The sequence below is a fragment of the Drosophila nasuta genome, chromosome 3 (genome assembly GCF_023558535.2).
Source record: "Drosophila nasuta strain 15112-1781.00 chromosome 3, ASM2355853v1, whole genome shotgun sequence".
In the NCBI taxonomy this organism is placed as follows: Eukaryota; Metazoa; Arthropoda; class Insecta; order Diptera; family Drosophilidae; genus Drosophila; species Drosophila nasuta.
In genome coordinates, this window is record NC_083457.1 from 3974625 (window position 1) to 3999196 (window position 24572).

The 24572-nt window shown below is 36.2% G+C and overlaps 4 protein-coding genes across 7 annotated transcripts in view; all 4 read right to left on the reverse strand.

Annotated features, from left to right (window-relative positions):
* Positions 1–11688, reverse strand: part of LOC132793292 (uncharacterized) — a 33394-nt gene extending 21706 nt beyond the window's left edge. The window contains 1 exon segment of the mRNA XM_060803087.1: positions 11150–11688. Coding sequence (XP_060659070.1) covers positions 11150–11279 — 130 coding nt within the window. The 5' untranslated portion in view covers positions 11280–11688.
* Positions 11689–13153: 1465 nt separating this feature from the next.
* LOC132792458 (venom peptide CtAPI) lies at positions 13154–13565 on the reverse strand. The gene is made up of 2 exons (XM_060801854.1): positions 13474–13565; positions 13154–13410 (listed from the first exon to the last, which is right to left on the reverse strand). The coding sequence occupies exons 1-2, from the start codon at positions 13553–13555 to the stop codon at positions 13217–13219; spliced, it is 276 nt and encodes a 91-aa protein (XP_060657837.1). The 5' UTR covers positions 13556–13565; the 3' UTR covers positions 13154–13216.
* Positions 13566–17175: 3610 nt separating this feature from the next.
* Positions 17176–18745, reverse strand: LOC132792372 (troponin C, isoallergen Bla g 6.0201). Its single transcript, XM_060801715.1, has 6 exons — positions 18561–18745; positions 18420–18442; positions 18133–18166; positions 17662–18060; positions 17545–17565; positions 17176–17365 (listed from the first exon to the last, which is right to left on the reverse strand). Exons 2-6 carry the CDS (start codon positions 18420–18422, stop codon positions 17361–17363), a joined length of 462 nt encoding a protein of 153 aa, XP_060657698.1. The 5' UTR covers positions 18423–18442; positions 18561–18745; the 3' UTR covers positions 17176–17360.
* Positions 18746–20528: 1783 nt separating this feature from the next.
* Positions 20529–24481, reverse strand: LOC132793934 (troponin C). Of its 4 annotated transcripts, XM_060804104.1 has the most exons (5): positions 22532–22666; positions 22272–22412; positions 21379–21406; positions 20925–21320; positions 20529–20859 (listed from the first exon to the last, which is right to left on the reverse strand). In XM_060804104.1, the coding sequence occupies exons 2-5, from the start codon at positions 22275–22277 to the stop codon at positions 20825–20827; spliced, it is 465 nt and encodes a 154-aa protein (XP_060660087.1). In that variant the 5' UTR covers positions 22278–22412; positions 22532–22666; the 3' UTR covers positions 20529–20824. The 4 variants fall into 4 exon arrangements, with proteins under 4 accessions (XP_060660087.1, XP_060660085.1, XP_060660088.1 ...); XM_060804102.1 differs by lacking the exons at positions 22272–22412; positions 22532–22666 and adding an exon at positions 24357–24481; XM_060804105.1 differs by lacking the exons at positions 22272–22412; positions 22532–22666 and adding an exon at positions 22721–22741.
* Between the last annotated feature and the right edge of the window lie 91 nt (positions 24482–24572).

The window sequence follows — 24572 nt, forward strand, 5'->3', positions numbered from 1 at the left end:
GGTCAAAATACAAAGCAAAAAGGGCAACAGACATGACTTGCATGTTGTTTGTTTTATGTTTTAAGTTCATTTGCTAAACAATATCAACATTGTCTACTGATCATTTACATTTACCATGTCGATTATCGTCTGGCAATCTGGCAGCTCTATTAAAGCATGAAGAGATAACAAGAATAATCGGCTTAGTCTCTCTCTCCGTCGATCGTTCGGCAACTTAATATCAATCTATCGTGGGCAAAGAAATTCCGATTGTACACATGGCAATAAACGGCGGTTGAAGCCGACAATGCTTGCGAAATCATGAAATGAAATAGTTTGCACAAAACGAGTTGAAAACCAAGACCAATATTTTGACCCAAATGCGGTGGCAACGTCACGTACTTACCGTTCTGACCACAGGCCGGCTAAATGAAATGTGTGGACGTGCGGCTCAACAAGCATAACAACAACAACAACTTGTACTCGCAGTACATATATCTTTTAATTGACACTTGATTAGAAAAGCTCAGTTGAAGCTGTAAAAGCTGTTGAAATAATTTTGCAACGCCAAATGTGAAAAAAATGGAATACATCAAAATCAAATTCGATTTCGGCGCCTCGTCGAGTTGTCTGCGATCCAATTGAGATCGAGAGCAGGAAGCACCTCGCTACTTGTGACGATAGCTGAATTTTTCCTCAGCTCGCGATTGCCCCAGTTAGAGCCCGGTTAGGCCTCAGCCTCAGCCTCAGTCTCAGCCTCAGCAAGTAACACACAAATCAATTTGGGTTATAAGTATCACTGGTCCGCGGTAACGGGAACACAGCGCAGCGCAGCTCAGCACAACACCGCAGACAGTCGCGAGTGGCGAGTTGCCGAGATGGCGAGTTGCCGTCAGCGGGGAAGCTGGCAATGTTGGCAAGCTGGCAGGGAAGCTAGTTACTAAGTTGGCAGCTGTTGGCCCACTTGCCACCAGCAGCGTCAGAAGCACTTTCGTTCGCTGCGCTTGCAGCATGCTACTGGCTGTTTGTTGCCATTTCAATTGCAACAGGTTCGCACGCAGCCTGATTGCCAAAGCTTGAATCTTTCATGCATAGAACGACATACGCTTGGCATTAACAACATACGAGTATACAACATACTATACTATGCATATGTGTGTGCAATTTTGAACTCGTTATACTTAACGTCTAGACAATTTATTTCTCTATATGCCCATAATGCCTGAACGCTTATGCTGCACACACATTGCATGGATTAACCGGTTTTTGTGTCGTTAATAGCATAATTCCAATCCACATTCCAAAATTCACTATCAATAGTTCAATCACTTGATGAAATATGAAACTCATAGTCGCATTTGCAGTCGCATTGGTAACTTGACAGACTTAACAAACTTCAAAACACCACCCAATTACCACCTCATGAAATTTGCATTTAAAATGTCGCAATAAGCGATAAGCACATACTTATGTCCAAACTGCAAGTGGAGCAATCTGGACACATTAAATCTATGATGGACCACTTTACTTTAACAGCAGCTGCTGTCTCATTTTCGCTTTCAGGATCACGGACAGCAGTTGCACTCTTCAGGCCTCATTCACAACATTGATTTTCTTTTTTATGTAAAATAATTGTCAATGCTGTCGCCGGCTGCTAAAAAGTAAAAACGTCGTCGCGACGATCGTATCGTTTGCTCCAGATCTGAGACAGACTGACAAACAATCTCGATGAAAATATTATAAAAGTCAGTCTGTGTGTGTGAGAGAATTCTCAAGTTGAATAAGAAACAAAAATAACAGCAACAGAAACTGAAACAAAAAAGAACCGTTAAACAAATAAGATCACTGCAACAACATTTGTGTTTGTTGGCTTGATTGTTGCTAACGACTTTGTGCTTTAACAAATTTAATGAAATAATTTCACAAAAGAAAACAAGTGAGACACGTACATATGTGTGCTCGACTACAACATGCCCTGCACTCGTACTTATGTACATACTTGCGCAGCAAGCTTAACTTGTGGTGAGTAAACACACATATGCACACTTGCACATAAATAGCTTGTAGTATAACAGTAACATTACTGCTCTTGCTTATTCAATTATTGCGCTGAAGGTGTCTCTTTCACTCTACAATATTTTAGAGGGTATGACAAAAGTTAAACTGACAAGCAGTCACCGATTGGTGGCCACCTGACTTTGCATCGATTTATGCATGTACTCATACTCATACAAACATACACGTGTATGTTGTTTGTGTAAGTAATGGGCAGTCAAAACCAGCTCGCTGAGCACATTTGCATTTAACAGTTATTTTGTACTTTACTTTTTCTTTGATGTCGTACTAACACACATGCAAAGCAGCGACTATGCAATTTGCATGCATTTCAAACGGAATGCTGATCAAATTAGTGCCTAAATTAATGCGCAACTTTTGACAGTAAATAATTGCAAACTCACTGGTGAATATTTTTAAAATGATTGAATTTTTCATATACGTTTGCACTTACATACAAATATATATTATACGAGTATGTAGATGTATTTGTACATATTTGTATTAATTCAAGAAATAACATCTAAATTAGATTGTTTTTCAAGGTTAGCGATATTGTTTGTGTATTTGTATTTTCTCAAGCCAGCGCAAGTGTGTGTGTGTGTGTGTGTATGAGTTTGTATGAGAGTGTGTGTGTTGTTCGTCGTCATTCTTTATTCTTATTAACATTTCCATATTTTCAAGCCAAGTTTGAGTGCGCTTTCGAGTTTTTGATTATAAACGCTGCTTTAATTATAAATTACTTGTATTGCATGTTTATATGCAGTAGATGTATAGGTGGCGGTGTTTATACATAGTATGTATATATGAAATATCGGGCACACCCGTCAACTTTTATGTTAAGCAATTTGCCAAATATTATGCATAAGCTGACCTTTCAAATCTGCTGACTTTTCGAACAAAACAAAACCACATGAAACCAAAATAAAGCTAAGAACAACAATACAAACTCAAGAATTATAATCATTAAGCATGAGCAATGGCATAATACTCGCAGCTAATTAATTTCAAGACTGTGAACAGCTCCAGTTGAAATTGAAGTTCCACATCCTTTCCAACAGTTGAAACAGTTTTGTCCGTTTGCTTTGCTCCCACAATTAACGGTGTGCGCATTCTATTCACTTCCATTTGCTCAATTGTCGCACGCATTCATTCAAAAATATTAGTTTGTTAGTTGGTTTCGTCGGCGTTGCCCTCATTTTTGTTTAGTTTAATCATGTGAATATTACAACGAAATTGTTTGTAATGCAATTGTCTGCGTACCGGATTTACAGATTGTACTAATAGCTGTAGTACACCGTGAATACAAATTCATGTAACGTACATGATGTACGTACGTCCATGATGATGCACATTTGATTGTCTTTAAATTTTGTTAATTGACCGAAAGTGATTTACATACCATCAGGTGGGTAATCTATTACTATTTATTCTCCGACTAATCGCTACACAAAAATAAAGGCATTTAAAGCGTACTCAAGTTGCAAAGCCATTAAATGTGCTTAATGATCTTGCGTGAAAACAGGAATAACACATACATCATTATTCCAAATGTCTTAATTTGGCAGCGTTTTCTCTGAGTGTATCACTTTACACATGCACACATTCCGTTTCCCTTTCAGTTTAACTCTCTACTAGGCAGTTGGCAAGTCTTAAGTCTCAATCCAGTAGTTGGCAACTCTGCCAATCGTATTGTACTTAAATTGTATACACATACACACTCACACATCCGCTTACGTGTGCGATCATAAATTCGCAAAGTCCCTGGATAGCAACGGTTAAACTCATTGAATAAAAGCTTTCAAAATCTTTTAATTTTGATTGTGTGTTCGCTATTGAAAGGGTATTTGCCTGTCACAGGCTTAGTAGGCACTGTGCCAACACAAAGACCTCCCCTTCTCCTTTCCCTTCTCCAGCCATTCTCTTACATTCTTCGGTGGTACAATGGGCATCGACTTCCTGGTCACGTTATTGCTGTCTTTATTTTGTTGTTTTCAATTGCATTGTAGGCGTTCAAAATTTGGTGATAATCGTGAATTTTACCATTGCGTTGTGAAATTTTAGAATTCAACTATGTCAAATTGAATTGTAATTGCCAATTTCACAAGTCCGCAAATTAGATTTATCGTGATTACTTCATAGCATTTAGCTGCAAGCTAGGTCATTGTGAATTTGGTAATTCTAATTTTGATTACAGATCGTGCAGTTCTTCTAGTTCAAGTCTTCATTCTGTAATCTAGAAGAATTTGATGAAATTGCATAATTTGCAATCTAATGTGTCGTTTTAGTAACTCTCTATTGTTATTTAGATTCGATCACATTTATTTATAATAAACACACACAGTAGCTCATAATTGTAATGAGCCACTTAAGGCTTTGTTCTTATTATTGGCTTTGCAAAACGCTTTTGTCACCCGAAATTTGCATAAAATATTTGCACAACTCTTGATGAGTGATGACAGATGAAAGTTAGTTACTTTCATAACTGGTGGATGTAAGAAAGTTAATCCTTTTAGCCATTTAGTATATGTGCATACATTTGAATGTCTGTCTGGGGTGGATGGATGAGAAAGTTGAGTGACAGCTAGTTGTGAATAGTTGTGAATAGGCTAAACGAGTGTGAGTTACTCACACTTACATCATTGCAAAAGTGACAGACGCTTTTGAGTTTATTATTTTATGGTTTGACAATAGAAGATTGGCAGCCCAGACGGTTCATTTGAGCCACTCAAAATCGAAATGCAGATCAAATGAATTGTCTTGTGGTTCTTCTTGTGTGGCTTCCCTAGAGAGTTGGTAAAAATGCGACCAACTTTTTCCGCGTTCCACAGCGAAATTTGCATTTGCCAACAATTATAATAAATATATGTATGTACATAATATGTAATTAATTATTTTACAATAATTTGTGGCATTTAGATGTAGGTGTCAAATTGACAGCAATTTGCATGTAATTGCGAGCATTCCGCTGGCTTTCGTGTCACTGTGCCGCAGCCACAAGAATTGCCCACTGTGATTACAGCTACTACTCTGAGTTGGATCTCGACTCACTCTCTTGCTTATAGCATTGACTGAATCTACAAATCTGAATGGCTTACTGACTGCATGACTGCCTGACTGTCTTAAAGTCTTACTGTCTTGCTGTCTTACTGGTTGCCTGGCAGCCTCGGCTTGCGGTCGACTTTATAGTCGAGTTCATTTGCAACAAAGTTTTGGCCAACACAAAACATTATTTGGTTGCTGTCGCCGTCGTCGTCGTCGTCGTCGATGCTGTCGCTTATTTTTTTGCCTCAACGAGTTTTCTGTTCCATTTTGCTTACATAGTTGCACAGTCTCAGTTGTAAGTAAGTGTACGAGTTGATGTCTGTATGCTATGCTATGCTATACTATGTGTGTGTGTGTATTGTAACTTTAACTATTTATGTACAACTCGTACACGTTAACTAGTTTTGTGTCGTGTTTTCGCTGCCACAGTGGCTCCAACTGCATTATATGTATAGTACTGCTACTATCTGTGTAGTTGACCCAAATTATTTATGTTTTAGCCAAGAACTGCGCTGAATACTGTTTGACACATGCTGCAGCTGTCACATAAATGCCCACTCTACTGCCCATAACAACTCTTCTCCAACTTCACTTCACTTCTTCTGTTTCTTCTCTTCATTTTGTTGAGTGGAGTGCTGCCAATCAGTGGCACAGACAAGTGCAGCATTGGCAGCACTGGCGCAGACGCCCTTCCAGACAGCGTCATCAATTCATTTGGGTCGAGAAATGAAATGAAAATAATGAAAATGAAATTGTCATAAAGTGCGGCCGTTTATCATTGTTTGGACAGGTATCAAGGTTGTTGCGGTTTTTTCTTCTTTTTGCCACTTTGCCGCTTTGCTTTTGGCTATTAGCTTTTAGCCGTTTTGGCTGTTTAGCGCTGCTGTTTATGGGCTGCCATTTCGCAATATTCGCTGGGTTTGCTTGACGCAATTTATTAGCTAGATTTGAAGCACAAGGGTATTGCTTCATTCAGACAGTCGGCGGTCGGGACAGGGGCATGGGCAGGGGCAGGGGCATGGACAGGGACAGAGGCGGGTGGCAGAGATTGCGATTGATTTTTGCAAGAAATTCGCAAACTGTTTGCAATGCTAATTAAATTGCCACTGACAGACAGAAGGACAGACAATCAGACAGATAGATACTTAAAATGCATATCTATATGTACATATGTACATTATAAAAGCAAACTTGTGCTGCCCCTCTGAGACCAAAAAGGAATAGACAAATTGGTTGACCCAGTTTTTGTCCCCTTTACGCATAAATTTGCGAAAATAAAAACTCGTTGATTTATTTGTTTGTTATTTGTTAAATGTGTGCATTATGATTCGCAACGTTTTCTCAATCAATTTAATCAAAACAAACAATAAATAACTTTTCTTTTGTTTCGGTTTTAATCGTAAATAGTTAATGATATTTGCAATGCTTAAACCCGCATTGCAATTTGCATTTCATGCGTGTGGAAGCTCTTTATATTTGTGTGTTTGAGTGTGTGGAATCTGTTTCGATTTGTGTGTGGAACCCGTTTGCGTTAATCCTGCTCATTGAAAGCATCACGCTTGCGCTTACCTCAAAAGTAATTAGTTAAAGCTGTAAATCACTTATTCTTGGCAATGACAGCATCAGAGGCTAATGGCAATACATAAATTCATAGCTATGTACATCACTGTATTCGTATTCATACGCGCACTTATCTTTTGCTCATATACTTTGTGTGTCGCAATCTTCGCTAAAAACCCCAAATTCAAAAAAAAAAAAACAAAAAGGGAAAAAAATTCGACTACGAATCCGAACGTGACATTTGCCAGGCTGCCTCAAATATGTATCTCAGTTGAGTTCAATTCAGTTTTAGAGCTGAGACCAAAAGCGCCCAGATACAGATATATTGTGTGTGTGCAACGGGTTCAACGGGTTTGCTTTTGGAATTTGAATTTGGTATGTGCTACATACTTACATACAATACCTACGTACATACTTTCATATTTATTTATGTGATGTACAAGCCTTAACATGTGTACATACTTCAAGTTCGCTCAGTTGACAGGCATTTAACTAATATGCATTAAACATTTATCTGGTGTATACGCTTATATAAGTCACGAGCCGCACAGCAAACCTGCCGCAGCAGGTATCAAGTATACGAACTTATTACTATTGTTAAAAAGAGACTCAAAAATAGTTTTACTTTTCTTTTGCAAATAGTTAATATCAAAATTCTACCAAAATCCATGAAGATGACCTAATATTTTGCTCTTGACTGTAATTAAGAATTATATACATACTGCTTGCTATATGCTAACCGTGCAAGCAGTGCATAATACTAAAGGATGCATTTGCGACTCGCAAGCAGTGCAACATTTTGCATTGATAGCCACAAACATTGTAGCCATTACAGGGTATCTATTGCAATTACTCGAATCTATATAAAATAACTAAACCTTTTTAGTCCTCGTATGCAAGTGCAACTTCCTACTTTGTACGATTTTGACCATATACTGCGGATATCTGTACATAGTTGTGTGGACGTAAGTGTGTCGCAAATACAGGAAATTAGAGTAAATTGCCGTCGCTGCGATTTAAGTTTGATTTTTATTTTATAATAATTACACCCATATTGCGTTTCGTCGCTGGTTGGGTTTTTATTTACTGCACAGCCATCGAACGCCAATTTTGACAAACCTGAGCAGCCGCAGTCGCAGTCACAGTCGACGCTGCAGTTGGCGTCGACGTTGTGCAGTCGCCATTGTTGTTCAAGTCGATTGCAGTTTTCGATTTTGGGGTGTGGCTACTGCAGCAGCAACTAAAACAACAACAACAACAACAACGGCACAACTGCAATAACAACTCAATAGCGTTACCTATACCTTTAAAGCTATAGCGTGCTCGAAAATAAATATGTATCAGCAATTATGTATACATAAATATTTTTAATAATTACTGATAATCCAATCAACGCAAAATGTCAAAATTAAAATAAGCTTGACATTAGAATATTTATGCAAGTCCATAAATAAAGTCAATTTACAGTTAAAGCACTTTGAGCAAGGCATGACAAATCAGAATTATTAATCGACTCATAACACTTCCTTCCACCACCGACAAATAGCCAAACGTATCCCAAAGGCATGGAAGCCACAAGCAATAGCAATTCAATCCTGTTGTTTGCCTCAAGTATTGCTTTCACTGAACAAAATCACATGAGATTATTACACATGTCGCTAACTAGCGTAGCAGGCAATTAAAAAGTGGTTTGTACATTTAAATATACATCCTTTAGGTCAGGAATGTGGTCCATTTACATACAAACTCACATAACCATGTAAGCATTCAAAGCGTTCATAATAGTTGAATGAACAAAAAAAAAAAAATACAAAAAACAAAACAACTTTTGAAATTGCCCACGGGCAATTTTCATTTTCCTTTCGACCGAGTAAAACCAAAATCCAGATTCAGATTTGAGAGTTGTAATTACACTCATACACCTTTAAATATAGTACATGTTCATGTATGATTTTTTATATTTTTTGCATACCAGGCGACGGATGGAAGTTGCGTCAACGCGACTCTAATGATAGTTCACTTTGTATTTTCATATACGACTATATAAACGTGTTATCATTTTCGCCCAATATTTAACCATTCTGGCAGAAAAAAAAACCGCATGTCGATTATGAAAGAAAAAATGAAATCATCTAGCAACATTATAAAATATTCGAAGAGCCAATTTTAAGACTTAGTTAAAAGATAAAGAGAAACAGAAGTTGAACGAAAACAAAGTATATAAGAATAAGTCACCCACTGCTTGTGCACACACATTTAGGCTGCAAGCAGTGCAAAAAAGGATGCCAAATATTTGCACTGCCTGTGGCTGATGTTCGAAACTTGCAAGCAGTGTAAGTTTTATTCATCCAGCAAAGTTGGTATTACATACTATTAAATCTTTTAAAAATATTGCAGTCAATGTCTTTAATTTCACATCAGATGACATAAGAAATGTGTACGTAGAAATGACGAAATTTCGTGAAAAATAAAAGTCTTTGCAATTGTATAATAATATTATTTTCGACAGTAGTAAATTGCAATCAAGCTAATAAACTGGATGAGGTTAACAAAGAGAAAGAAACACCTTCACTTGCTAATGATTTACAGCTGTCGGGATTGATATGGGCAATAAAACGAATATATAGATCAATTAGCTCCTTAGAAAAAATATACAATTAGCAACAAATTTATGCACTCTGCAAAAAATACGCTTAACAATCAATTCATGCAACCAAAATAATAATTGTGAAAATAAACAAAACTACTTGAATTAATTATAGAGTGAACTCTTTTATTAATTTGGCTTTTAACGCAATGAATAAATTTTATAAAAAAAATATGGAATTAGTAGATGGATTGAATAAATAAATAAATTTGAATTAATTTAGATTCAATATTTAAGTTTATTTATCTAATGAAGTAAGTAAAAAAGACAGGATTTGACATCAATTAAATGAGTTATTGGGTTCTCCTTAAATTCGGAGTGAAAATAATAAAAAAAAATTAAATTGATGTGTCACTAATTTAGTTTTCAATTTATTATATATATATTTAATAAATTTTGATTATTATAATATTTATTCTCTTATATATTGTGACTGGCGATAGTAATTCTCTAAAACGAAAAGTTGCATTTCAATTAGCAAACAACATTTCTAAACGAGTTGCAATTTTGTTGCCAACTTCAAGCGTAAATTTCTTCGAGATTTAATCGCGCCAATGTCCAGCGTATCAGAGAGTGAATCTCTGCATCACACTAATACATATGCATATGGAAATGCATATGGCAGCTGTGCGCAGACCGCTTGAACTCACTGTAGCCTCGACTCGGCTAACGGCAGCTCTTCACAATCAGTTGCATTGCATTCATTTAATTGTATTCGCAAATTCATTTCTCTTTCGCTGCGAGACATGCGAATGTCAAGTTTGATTGTTTGCATCCGAACAATGCAATTGTGAGAGAGCGGGATGCAAATAGAGAGTGAGAAAGAAGGAGAGATAAGTCTATTGATCTGAATAAACTACCAAAATAATATTTGTAAACGAATCAGGGGAAGGAGAAGTAGGTGTGTATGTAGGGTATTGTGTGTGTCGGTGTTATTGAGACTTTCTTTTTTTCGTACGTTACTTTTTGTTTTTTTGTAATTATTGTTTTCCACTTTTTATAGTGTTGCCCGCTTTTGGATCTGTTATTCGCTTTGATTTCGCTCACTTTTCTTTTCTTGTGTGAACTTTGGCACTTTGGCCAGATTTTAATTTCGAGTGATTTCGATGTCATTCAGCTGATAAATGGAAAGTGACGGACGGACTTTAAAAGACAAAAAAAAAATGAACAGTGCCTGGCAATATACAATGTATAGTATATAGTGTTATTGACACTTTTAGAGTGCGTGCTGTTGATGTAGTTATTGTTGGTCCATTAATAACTTGTTATGCTCGTTGGATAGCATTTCGTATGCTGCTTATATACAATATACTCTAATGCACTTGTCTGCATCAGATGTACATATGTATACATTGTACGTACGTACATCCGTTTGCATATTGAGTATACGCCACGTTTGTTTTCCTCAGCGAAAAAATGAAAGTGCTCCTCGGAGCATGCACAAGGCCATCCATAGAGACTCTACTACACAGCTCGCCATACTTATGAATGTTAATTAAATATGAAATTTATGCTCTCTTTCTCTCTCCGTCTCTTTTTCGAATAGTAGCAATATAATTATAGTTTGCTGCAGATCGGAGCCAATTAAGTTATAAGCTTTGAGAAAAAAACAATACACAAAATGAAAAACAATAAAACAACACAATACAGAAAACGCATCAATTGTTTCAATAGCCGTTAAATGAAATCATTATTCAAAAGATTGAAGTTTTCAACAGATCTTAATGTGGCAATTAATCAGCAGATCGATTCGATTCGATTCAATTCGTGTTAATTCGATTGTTTGATTCGCACTAACAAGTTTTTAAAGTGCTTCCTTCTAATGTTGGTGTCACCTTAAAACAGTGTTGGTTAACGACTTACCCTTAATGCGCAGCTTCTGTTGAGGGCTGCCAACGCGAACCGCCTGCGCCACTGGTAAATCCGAAAGTATTGCAATAACGGCCAAAAGACCGATTAAGTGTTTTAATCCCTTTTGCGACATGGTCCGCATTATTTTGTTGTTTATTACAATTTTTGTAATTATTTTGAACACAGCGCACTGGCGGGCAACACTGGCTGCTGCAGCACAATACAATTCGAATATACAATATACGATATTCGGCTGGATGGACTAGTTTCTATGCCAGGATACCAATTTCAAATGTGCAATATATTTTTATGTTTTTTGTTGGTTTTTTTCGGACGTGTTGTGCGTTGTGCTATTACTTGGTGCCACGGAGGGCTTTGACTATATTTGACCTATTTGAGCAATCGGCGTTTAGTTAAATCTTTAGTTACGTTTGACGACCACTTATCGAAAATTGCACGAATATAACAACGAAACGAACAGAAACTGCTGCACAGCGTTTCGAAGCACGCGCACCGCGTCTAAGCACCAAACTGAAGCACTAGGCGGACCCGTATGACTATATAAAATCTTTTCAAACGTACAGCAGACAGCGTCAGCGACAGAGACAGAGAAACAGAGACAGCGACAACGACAACGACAGCGACAGCAGCAAGCCAGTCAGTCAGCCACTGCAAGCGGTCGAGCTTACGAGCAAAGCAAGCAAGTAAAGCGAGCAAGCGGGGAATGGCCAAATGAATCACGCGATGGCATAAAAAGAGCGAAAGAAGTTGCTGCAGCCCGACTGAGCAGCAACAACGACGACAACAACGCGAACATAGACAATGCAAAGACAACAACTCGAAACTTAAACTCAAGCTTAACTCCAAGCTCGGACTTAAGCTTGAGAAAAGCTTTGAAAGCACAAGTGAGCGCGCGAGCGCATATAACAAATGGAATGAAATGAAATGAGCGAAAGAGAAATGTAAATCAACATTCAACTTCACAGGAATTCATATTTAGTATTTGCATACTTACATTTTTAAATAATTATTATTAAATTATTCAATTTGATTGCTGCGTAGCTGCGTAAGCAAAACAAGCTTCTTTATATTCAGTCACATGCATTTGCGCACAATACATTTGTGTGCATTGGTATGTGTTTATGTGTGTGTGTGTATGCATTCGTATCGTAACTAATCGCTGAATACCGTTTACGATCTGCGAAGGCTAAGCGGAGTCTGTTTGATCGTATCAGAAAGTTGTTTTTGGCATGGTTTCATTCATAACGGCCCAAAGTCTTTCCTGTCATTTCTATTCGAAGGCAATCATCGCTCACATACACACTTGTATCGTAATCTAAATTCGCACATATTTACAATCACTGTTAGATAATAGAACGCCTTGTGTGTGGGCTTTGTGATAGATTTGCATTCGTGTTTTCGCAAACATTTTGGGCAACCACATACAAAGTAGTAGTACCTTTCGTTGAGTCGAAGTAAATTTGCAATTAAGTTTTAAATGGACTTCGACTTTTAACATCACACTCACACACACACACTCATACTCATGCACACTCTCTAATAGAAAGTAAAAGTAGCAGTAATTTTTATAGTTTTTTTTTTAAAGTATATTATGCCGCTCTTTCCTTTGCCCTTTGCTGCAAATAGTTTAAGAATTTCTAGATAAAGCTGGATATATTTGTATACAATGTATTTTGCAGCTTGCATTTTCCAACAGCATTTTCCTCGCAACCACTTAATCGGTAGTTAACCCCAACAACAGATTTGCTCCAACTGCTGTCGGTGCTGTCATTCACATGTGATTTGCGGTCTTAAAATTGCAGTTGTTGTTGCAGTCGCCGTTGCAGTGTTGTTTATTTTTTGGGGAGCCACAACAGGTATGTACACACTGGCAGACAACGCACACACATGCATCACACATGCGTTTTGTCTGTGGTTCGCCACGCCATGCTCAACTGACCAAGGTTGCACAAGGTCGATGTTTGCCTACGGTTTTTGTTGGAGAAATTTCGACAATAAATGTGCAAACGACTTTATTTTAATTTAAATACGTATTGAGTTGTATAATTTTCGGGGAACTTATAGTATCCAACGCTTGCAATCGGCACGTCTAATGCACTTTCCTGTATTGGAGCCTTTTCGCACCCAGCCTTCCTTGCAAGCACAGCCAGGAGTGCAAGGGATGGGCTTGCACTTGCGTATCTGCAGATGCTCCATGCATATTCTGGGACATTCGGGTATGCAATCGACCTTAATGTCGTTCGCCTTGCACTCTGCAAGAAAAGAGTTGCATATCACTCAGCTTTTGCAAGGGATGTGTGATGACACAGACTCACCGTTAAGAAACCCATGCAGATGCCCAGTCACCACTTGGATGATTGCCAACAAATATCCTAAGCTTACAGCACTGAACTCCATTGTGCGCTAAATAAATTTGTGCGCTTAAACATTTGTATTTGCCTATTTAACCCCATCAATTTAGTTGCGCTAGCTAATTCATTCCGCAGCTGCTGGCTTGGTAATTAGATTTGCCACAGGAATTTGCAAAGCTATTTGAGATATTTTCAGCCATACAAAAGTCTTATTAATATGTCTATTTCAAGCGAGTGAAGCAGGAAATAACCAGCCAGGAAAGTGAACAATTAATAACAAAAGTAAAATAAAGCCACAGCTCCTGCTTCGACTTCAATTGTTTGTGCTAGAGTGAATGTTTGAACATTTTTATTAGATAGTTTAGCTAACCCAACAATATGGCAAATTTGTGTTCGTTAACTATGGAAATAAATAATGATATAGCTATATTAACGGGTCAGTTGGGAGTCTCTGTGAACTGAATTCCTTTGAGCCAACGCACATAATTTTTAATCTTAACTGTCAAAGTCGCGGCCTTCATCACAGTTTTATTTTTGTATATTAATGATTGCCAAAAATGTTACTATCTAATGGCAAACGTAATTAAGCAATGAGGAAAATGAAAATATTTGGTATTGTAGATATTTCAATATTTCTATTTGAAGTCAGCAAGAGCCATAACAATATTCATAGTATTAGCCAAAGATTTCAAACCCACTTTCAAATTACGAGCATCTGCTAATAATAATATTTATGTAATATTTAAAGCACTTAAGAGGAAGTTTGGAGGAGAAGAAAAAAATACTTTTAATATTAATTACAAATACATTTTATAGTGCAGTCAAATCGGTAATTCCGAAAGTGTTTTGTCCGTTGTCGATATCCGTTTTTTTATGCCATATACTACACATTCACACCTATTTATAAAGGCAAACGGTTATGTGAATCAACGTTAGGGGCCAACTCAAAAGAAATACTCGTGCACACTCACAAATAGATTTGTCCGTATGTTTGTATGTAAATGTATAAATAGTGAAAAACCTGCCCACAATTAAAATACCTTCACTTTCAGTTTCATTATGCCTGCCAAATAAATGATTTTTATCTGCGTAAAGTAGAAACTGGAATAAATAAGAGAATTCGTTTCGTTGCTTTACTTTTTGTTATTTTTGTTTTTTTGTTATATTTTTTTGTGGCCAAACACCTCCGCCCAAATGTGGCATGAGAAAAACAAAAGACTCTTGACTTTACAAATTTATTGGCTTTGTTAATGTGATAGGTTGCTGGCTAATCAAAAAAAAAAAACAAAAACAAAAACGAAACTCAAAACGAATAAACCAAAAAACTTCAAGTATTATTGTGAATCACGACTTTATGCAAAACCGATTTGCTTTTTCGGGTTCACTTGTGTCTCGCGTTAGGATTTGCTGCAAGCCAATTGTGGCTGCAACATTAGCCGCCAACTTGCCACATTTGCAATAGGTTTTTCAACGATACAAATTATTATATTTACTGCCTTCCAGGAATTTCGACCGTTGTTATTTTTTATCATTATAATCAATTTAAGCACTTGTAATGAATATAAGCGAGGTAGTTGCTAACAAATAAATATTAGACTACTATTACTATTATCAAAATAATATTCTAATATCCTTGGATACTCAATCAATTTAGATATGAGTTGTGGTATTTATCTATTTGATTAATGATCTTGAAATTACGCTCCCAAGAAGATGCCATTCTAGCAATAATACCAAGGTGTTGAAAAGTATACGACTAAGTGATTAGCCTCAACGTTAAACGATAGATCAAAAATCACTAGTCAAAAAAAAACCAAGCAAGAAATCTAAAGTCGAGTGTGCTCGACTGTTGTATATTCGCATCCCGTTCTTTATCAAAGTAAAACAGAGCGTTATTATTGTTAATATATACCAAAGTAAAATACTAAATTATACCGAAATGCACATTTGGTATATCAATCTACTACTACATACAAAATATACCAAAAGGTTATTATATATACCAGATCATCAACCAAATCAGTTGTGACCCGACATCATGATCTGTTTTTAAGATTTTTATCTGATTGTAATAAACCTGAAAACTATTTTTAGGTTTAGAAAAGTTATTAAAGTAATGATTGAGATTTCTTGTAAATACAAAATTATTTCGTGCCGATTACTAAATTGTCATGCTCTTCTACACAATATTCGGCAAGTATAAGAAATAAATATGAGAGCATTGACATTTTATCTTAGATCTACATGCTCACGAGTTGCTGAGGAGGACAATGGTCAACCTCTTTGTGTCTTGATGACTGATTATAATATAATACACAAGATTATCATTTAATTGTGCAGAACGCGGATTTGTTTTAGGTTTTTTGAATGGCTTGTTAAGCTGTTTTTTTTTTCTATGAACTATTTTGATAAATTAATTTCATATCCGAGCAAATGCGTAACATTTCCCCATGTTGGGCATTAGTGTGTTATATTTACGGCTTGAGTTGTCAAGGACGCTAAAGCAACTCAATAAGTGAAACAGTTAAAAAGAAAAAAATGAGACCGAATCAGTTGGAAACGTCATGAAGTGGCCAAACCTCAACTACCAGATCTAAATCGATTTTAAATTGCTTTGGTCGTTTCCAATTGGCACTGGGGGTTTGAACTGCGCGGATTGCGAAATGTGGAAGTGCTCTGCTGCCTTGCTTTGTCGCCGCATTTTCTCGTTACAATTTTGCGGTCCACATCAAAGTCAATTAAAACAAGAAAGAACTATAAACTGTGGTAGCTTGTGGGACAGGCCGAAGATTAAATGCCCTAAATAGACATATTAGCTGGTTAGTAATCAAATTTGGAGCGATTGAGCGCATTCAGCTTATAATACTGATCAGTAATCATAAAATCAGTAATTAGTTTCTGCATAACACCTTTCCATTCAATTTACAGCTAATAAATACCAACTTTTGTTTCAAATATGGGCACACTTTCCAAACAAACATTTGCTGAAATCAATGTAATAGTAAAAAGGGAATGCATTTATACAAAAGTAAACAGGAGATCTTAACTTGATTTTGTTGATTGAATTAAAAAAAGTAAACACGGGATAGCAAAATATCACATTATATCAATATCATCTCATGATACTTTTTTGTGATATCGCTTCCAAAATTTTACGTCTCCTGCTTGTATGCATAAAGTAGTAATTAGGTGTCCTAAATATAATCATGATTACCTGCTAATAGCGCCTATTTACTGTACGATCTTGGAGATCGTAAAGAAAACTCTATTTCTAATTCAAGTTGAATTGATTTGAAATAAAGCAACATTATATATTTTTCTATTTTGGATACTTTAATGAAAATACTACTTAATTTAATTTTTAAATCCAACGCTGAGTTTAATTCGAGCTATAAAAACATTCTCTTTCAATTTTAAATCATTTGCATTTACTCTTTATTTATGTATTTATGATTTGTTCAGATTCCAATTGTAATTGAATTATTTTCAATGTGTTAAGTCGAACTGATAAATAAGTCAGCCAGTTGCAAGTTAGAGTACAATATTTGCACACAGAAAAGAGAATAGGTCAGAACCAACGACTTTGACGTTCTCACCAGCTTCCTCAGTATTCAAAAACGAACATATCGAGTATCCGCCATGGTATCCGGAAACAACTTGGAAACGTTTTGCTATAAATCTTATATTTATTGAACTTTTGGAATAGAGTATTTTTGTTTTAATTTACAAGTGATGAATTCATTAATGTTGCAATTGTCGCTCAAAACATTCGAATACAGAACACACCCAGTGTTGTTTATTTTGGTTTTTTGTTTTATTTTGATATCTCCGACTATTGTATGGTGCGAGATTTATCCTAAAACGAAACAAGGGTCGAACTTTAATACATTGATCGGGCAGATGCGATAGAGCAGCGTGTAAGCAGGAAAAAACACAACAAATATGATGAAAACATGCTTTCACTCTCTGTTGTTTAGTGTAGGTGATAGATATGATTGGACAACATAACAGAGTCATAGTTTCTGGGGTAGTTACCTGTCATCACTTGCATAAACTCTGCAATTGATTGTTTAAAGAAATAGTATAATAAGAAGAAGAGTAATCATTTTGTTGTTCAAATGCAAATTGAAATGCAAATCTTTGATCGCTTACCATCGAAATCAACTGTGCCGGAGCCATCGGCATCGATCTCCTCGATGATCGAGTCCAAGTCTTGGCTGGAGATCTTGTCGTCGAGCTCATGGAGAATGCCGCGCAGGGTGGCCACGGTTAGATAGCCCTTGCCCTCCTTGTCGTACACACGGAATGCCTCCTTGAGTTCCGCCTGGAGTGCGCCCTGATCCTCCTCGACCTCGATGAAGCGAGCGGCCAGCTTGCAGAACTGGCTGAAATTTAATTTACCCGATGTGCCCTTATCGACCTCCTTGATGAGGGCCTTGACTGCCGGCGGTTCTAGTTTCTGGCCGAGAATTTCCAAAATGTTTGAGACGTCGGAGTGATCGATGGAGCCAGTGCCCTCCAGATCGAATGCCTTGAAGGCATTGCGGAGAACTAGGCAAATAAAATGAGAGAGGATTAATGGGATTTATTGGCCAACTATTGATTGTTGCGTTGCTTAGCTACTTCTCAGTTGATCCTTGTCGTACTCGCCCTCTGCCTGCAAGTCAAGAGAGTGGAAGTAATTGTATTAATTAAATGAATTCGATATACGAGTATAAACTTGTTATACTCGCACGTACCCTACAAATGCCCTCTACGTGTCTTTTTGCAATTACAATCAAGGCCAAACATTTGTCGAAACCCCCAATTAAATTGATTTATGCGCCTGCAGAGCTATTCATACGTTAATTTTCGATTCAAACCATTTTATTTCTTTTCTTTTCTTTTATTTCGAGATATTTTGCACTCACCATATTGCCAAATAAAGTCAAATCTGCGGGAGTTGAAGGAGCAAGAAGAATAAACCGAAAAACGAAATGGAAAAAAAGTTGAGTTCTTTTTTGTTCATTGCGAGTGCGATTTCGATTGCAACTGTGTTTTGAGATATTCACCAGAGATTGATTAACAGCAAATTGAATTGAAAAATTAACTTTCGATCAGATCGATCAGAGTTAGCGCCAGCGTCTAAGCAATTCAATGGCTGTCCGCCGTATATAAGCGACTACGACTACGTCTACGGCAAAATGCCAGTGCACGGCAAATGCGAAGCAGCAATGTGACAACGGCAACGACGAACCGTGCAAAATTTCACAGCAACTTGTGAAACAAATGCCAAATTGTCGTCGTCGTCGATGCCAATCGATGCGATGCGATGCGATGCAATGCGAAATGATGCGACACGAATCAGAGGCACTCAGCTACTTATGCAAGTTGCAACTTACAAAGTGGCCAATTGGCCAAGTGGCAAGCAGCAAGCTGCAAGCTGCAAGCTTCCCATCAGCTGCCAGCTGCGAGATGTCCGAAGCACGCACACGATGCCACTGACCCGATGACTAAGCATTACTAATTGCATTTATGATTGGTCAAGTTTATCAAAACGCATATTTTCAGCACTCGAAAGCTTTGCAACTCATCATCAATCTATCTATGCAGCAGCCACCAATCAAATTCAAAGTGCGTGCTGCCCTTCGATGCAAAATAGAGCGCTAAAATAATTACGCAAAGCTTCTAATCTTATATATATAAGTCTCTCAGGTGATCTTCGCAGATAATATTCCATTAATTCAAGAACTACTTGTAACTTTGAATATGAAGAAAGAAGAAAATAAAACAAAAGAAAATTAATGTAAGCCATATTTAAGTTTACTTTACGTAACATTGCTTTAATATAAAATATAAAATTCAATATTGTCCCACACTCAATTTTAAGTATAAATTTAACAGTCTTCAGAATACTTTTTATTTAATTTTCAAGTATTATTTTCCATTTATTCTATTACTTCGAGTTAAACATCAAAAATATTACTATTTCGTTTGAAACAACTGCTCAAATGCACAATAATTATAATTGTTAATATATTGTCGTATTGTTTGATCTTCAACCAGTCCGCTGATCTAATATCTCTGATACACGACAACTTCTCGTTCTATAGTTCTAGGAATGACTTAACTCCTTCTTTAGCTGGTCAAACATTGTGATCATATCAAGAGATCATTTAGCCTTGCGCTGTGTGTACATATAATTATTTTGTATGTAACATACATTCGTGTTGGTCGTGGCCTCGTCACATTTTCAAGCAAAGATTGGCATTCAAATGGCAAAAGAATAAATCAAATCATTAGGAACTGATGAATGATTCTTCATTTATGGTTGAAATAGGATTTCATAGAAGATTTAGAATTTCATTTAATCTCTTTTTCCACTTCAAAGTGATCCTTGCCTGCTTCCGGTTTGTTAACCACCAACGTGTGCTACATTTTATCATATTATTTAATTTTATTGAGTTACATATTTAGATACCTTAAATTAAATGTACCACAGACACAAGTGAACGCACTGCTTTACAGCAACCTGTAGATGCACTGCTTGATATGATTTACACAACTGCAAACGCTGCTTGCAATAACTTACCATTTGCGTGAGAACTGCTTTTTTTACATGGCACAAAAATGGACAATTGCCGCATGACATTTTTCCATATCAATTTGAAGCGTAAATTTGCAATTTCACTTAATTTTTAATTTAAAAAAGTATGATAAGAAATTTGTTTCTTATGTATGGTTATACAAATAAGAGAATTGATTTCAATAATCTTAATATCTGCGAAGAATTAAATGACAACAATTGTCTCCGATGTACTCCAACGTTAATAAATCAATAATTATTTAATGTACTAAGTAACAAATTGTTCCAATAAACAGAAAACGCTGTACCACTTTTTGTACTAATAGTAATGTAGGTACAAAGGTACAGTGGAAAGATGTACCTACACTGCTTGCCCGCTATGCAAGCAGTCCAATGCCCTTGACCCACCGCACTGCAATATCTTTAGCGAATAATTAGTATTGTTGCCAAAATGTTTGTTATGTAATATCAATTTGAATTTTATTATAAATGTTTCGTGGTGTGGACTGTTCTATTGCTTTTTTTGTTTGTTGTGAAGGTCTATTGCTCAAACTAGCCAAGGATCGATTAAATTCAGTAGATATAAATACATGTATATTTACAGACAAATAGGTAACTTAATTTTAGTACATTACTAAAAATACTGTAGGCCTGTTTTAAAACTGGATTGCAAATGACAGCTTTGTAGGTTTTAGTTTTGAGTCGAAAAGGCAGCCAATAGAATTTGCGAATATGTAAAAAGGAGACCGTTTAGTCATCACCACCAGTCATCACCTCCATGAATTCTGACATTGAATAGGAAAAGAAGTTGGTTAAATTAATGATATAATATTTTGAAATTTCTGCCTACCATCAAAGTCCACGGTACCGGAACCATCAGAATCAATTTCCTCAATCATCATGTCGAGATCATCGTTTGTCAGCTTGTCGTCCAACTCGCGAAGAATCTCGCGAAGAACGCCGGTTGTAATGTAGCCATTGCCCTCCTTGTCGTACAACCTGAAGGCCTCCTTCAGCTCGGCCATCATGGCTTCGGCATCCTCCTCAACGAGGAAACGGGCAGCCAACGTTGTGAACTCCTCGAACTCAATCTGACCGGAACCATCCTCATCCACCTCAGCAATGATTTCAGCCAATGTCGCATCATCCAGCTGGTGGCCCAACATGCTCAGGATGGTGCCAACCATGGTGGTGTTGATGTATCCATTCTTCTCCGGATCGAATGCATTGAATGCATTGCGAAGCACTGCAATCAAGTGCGATTATAATAACAGTACTTTCTCTCAAGGTTCGGCAATACTCACGTGCAATCTGTTCCTTTGTTAGTTCGTCCTGTAACAGATCAATCAGGCAAATAATTCATTAGTACATTTCTTCAAGAATTCAGGTATAAAAGAATTTGCATTCCATTCCAAATTGTTGCTGTTGATGGGTTTCAAGTTTGTGCAATTTTAGAAATTACTTTGTTCTCTAAGATTTTTTAGTAATTAAAATTAATTTTCTAGATTGAAGAGTCTTTTATTATACAACGAAAAGAAAAGTTGCACTATTTCAATTTTCCTTGTAATTGTAAACTTAAGACCCTTTTAAATATACCCGCTATCCACAAAGTAGAGGGGTATTAAGACTTTGTTTTCCATTGGAAAACTCAAATATTTTCATTCTCTTTGTATTTGTAACAATCTATTTGATTTTAATATTTCTTCTTTGTATTTCACTTTTTAAAGTGCGCGATGATCCCATCATTAAGAGAACATAAATAAAACACAATTTTTCGCTTACGCAATTTGTAAGGAAAAATCGAAGTTTTTGTAAGCAAATAAATTCTTATACCATGCAAAGAATTGAATATGCTTGACATTTAATTGAGACTGACTGAATAGCAGTCTCTCAATTTTGTTGATTACTTTCTTGCAAAATAACCGGGCAACTAGCTACGTGATAAAGTGCAATATTTGGTGAGAAAAGTGGACTCCCTAGCGGAGATCGTTGAGCAGGCTTTTTGTCACTTCAACTCACTTGCAAAAACACAAATAACGAGCATGTGGGGAATAGAAAGGGTTGCATATCGGGTGACATACGAGTATAGAAAACTACTTTCTACTTTTGTTCATGCACACTAATAAAATAAACATTTTGTTGCATTTCCAAAACTCGGTTGCTGTCAGCGTTGCCAGCGCGAACGGCGAAAACTTACACTCATGTTGATCGATTTAAGCAGTTAGCAATTCACCGATTCGACGATAGGATGGTAGTACGTTACGGTACGGTTAATCAAGATTGGTAACACACACACAGACACACACAATATAACACTACCCGTCTTTATTCAAGACAACTGAAGCAGAAGCAGAAGTACAAAAAAAAGTAGACAAATACAGAGAATAATAGTTGGTAAGTCACTTGTGTTAATTAATTAATTAAGAAGATATTTTTTAGTGTATCTTATCGTCGTACTGCGAGGATGTTGCGCAAGGAATTCGATGAGTACTTTCACTGTGTATCCGTGTATATCCGAGTTAATCACTCTGTTTTTGATCTGAAGTACAAGTACGTATTGTACTTGCACCTAGCAGGTGGATACAATGCAACGAACGGAGACAACGGCACTCGCAGTACTGCTGATACACCACGTAGTCCATTTACCTGCATCGCGACAAAGAATAAACAACATCAATTTGATGTCGTCGACCAAATCGAAAATCTTGTCATATTATGTTTGTCGACTGACTGCGTCCCTAGATCCCTTCCCTCCCTCCTGCCTCCATTCATCGCAGCATCAGATTCAAGTATTTATTTATAACCAAGAAAGTGCAAATGCTGTCTCTACACACAAGCATAATTTCTACATAAATAAATACTCTCGCAATAAATACAGACGCACACTTGCAGTTGCAGTTGCATTTGCATTTGCATTTCGTATTCTCATTTTGGCATTCGCCATACATACTTTTGACACTTTATAGTATAACAACAAGAATTCGAGAATAAATCCTCAACAATCATATTATTGTTAGTTGCGCGTCCTCAACAACACAGACATATACATACATAGATAGGGGCCAAAACAAAAACTGAGACAGACTCAGCGAAGCAAAAAATTTCCTTCTTCACAATTGACAATAATCCCCTTTTTGCATCTAACACATAAAATGATCGACCAGCAGACACTTAGTCCTTTATGTTTATAGCAATTCAAATATATATCTATATATTGTTTTATATTTCTCTGACTTCAATTTTGTTCTTTTCGGTTGGTATTGCTGATTTATAGAAGCAACTTTTTGTAGCTTATTCTTAACACAATAACATATTCCTTAATTAAATTTAATTCATTATTATTTCCTAACATATACTGTATTTCCTAATAAATACTATATTTATTTATAGTAAATTGATTTTGCTTTACTGTGCATGCATTTTTAAATTTATAACTTATTTTGAAAAGATAGAATTGAATTAAATTATTAAATGTTTATGCCAAGCAATCGTTAAACTGATCAAATACTTGTTTACTTTACTCTCTAGGGTATTTAATTAGTCGATTGACATGCCACTTATGAGATAATTAAAAATTTTATTTGTGCTAACAATACGCAATAGACAATAGATTGCATCTAAGAAATTTTCAACCGAATAGACTCTTTTGAGGAGTGCGAATTTAAAATACCCTGGCAGGTCGATGTTAACAAATTTTAAATGAACACCTTTTTTATTTATCCCTAGAAGTGACTCATATACCAATATTATCTTATGTGAATATTTTGTAAACATTATATAGCGAGTGATAATTTGATTTTAATTTATCGATTATAAAGATTTATATTTTTGCTTTATCCATAAGAAAGTTCTGTTTTCGCACTATTCACAAAGTTTATTGCATCTCCAAAGTCCAAAGTTCCAAAAATGATTTATTTATTTTTATGTTATTTAATTTTTATTATTCACCAACTTGTTTGCTTATATATCCTTAGATTTTCTATGTGTTTCCTTTGATTTTAGAAGCACGTACAGACATATATGTTAATTAAATTACAAACATTTTGAATACGTAACAAAGATTCAACACGATCTTAATGTGCAAGTTAAACGTCCATAAATTGATGCAAAGCTATACAATTTAAATGTTCATTTTCATAATTATAATTAAAGGCGATGAATTGCAAGTTTAGGTCAACTTTGACAATATAACACTACGATTGATTTCTTTATCAATTTTGAAAAACTGGAGTATTTTCTTAATAAATTCAAAAATGCGCAATCACCGATTAATTGTACGCACCATCGTTGTGTTGCCCATTTTGAAAGAGTTGTGATTATTTAATTCTGGAGAATCTAATGAAAGCGATCGAGCTGAAAGCGAGTTTAATCCTTGCGCAAATAATTTGCGGAAATTATTTGTGTTTGATCTAAATGACAGAACTGAACTAACTGGACCAAGTCAAATATGATGATGGAGGCACACGAACGGAAACATTCATAAATCGGACTCACACAG

Excerpts from the sequence above, each read along its gene's own strand:
- LOC132793934 (XM_060804102.1), bottom strand. Across the intron at positions 21,321-21,378 it reads AACAAAGGAACAGATTGCAC|TGCTTCGCAATGCATTCAAT; the intron begins GTGAGTATTGCC and ends ACTTGATTGCAG. Across the intron at positions 20,860-20,924 it reads CGGTACCGTGGACTTTGATG|AATTCATGGAGGTGATGACT; the intron begins GTAGGCAGAAAT and ends ATTCAATGTCAG.
- LOC132792458 (XM_060801854.1), bottom strand. The coding sequence starts at position 13,555 with ATGGAGTTCAGTGCTGTAAGCTTAGGATATTTGTTGGCAATCATCCAA. Across the intron at positions 13,411-13,473 it reads TCTGCATGGGTTTCTTAACG|AGTGCAAGGCGAACGACATT; the intron begins GTGAGTCTGTGT and ends CTTTTCTTGCAG.
- LOC132792372 (XM_060801715.1), bottom strand. Across the intron at positions 18,061-18,132 it reads CGACAAGGATCAACTGAGAA|TTCTCCGCAATGCCTTCAAG; the intron begins GTAGCTAAGCAA and ends TTATTTGCCTAG. Across the intron at positions 17,566-17,661 it reads CGGCACAGTTGATTTCGATG|AGTTTATGCAAGTGATGACA; the intron begins GTAAGCGATCAA and ends AATCAATTGCAG.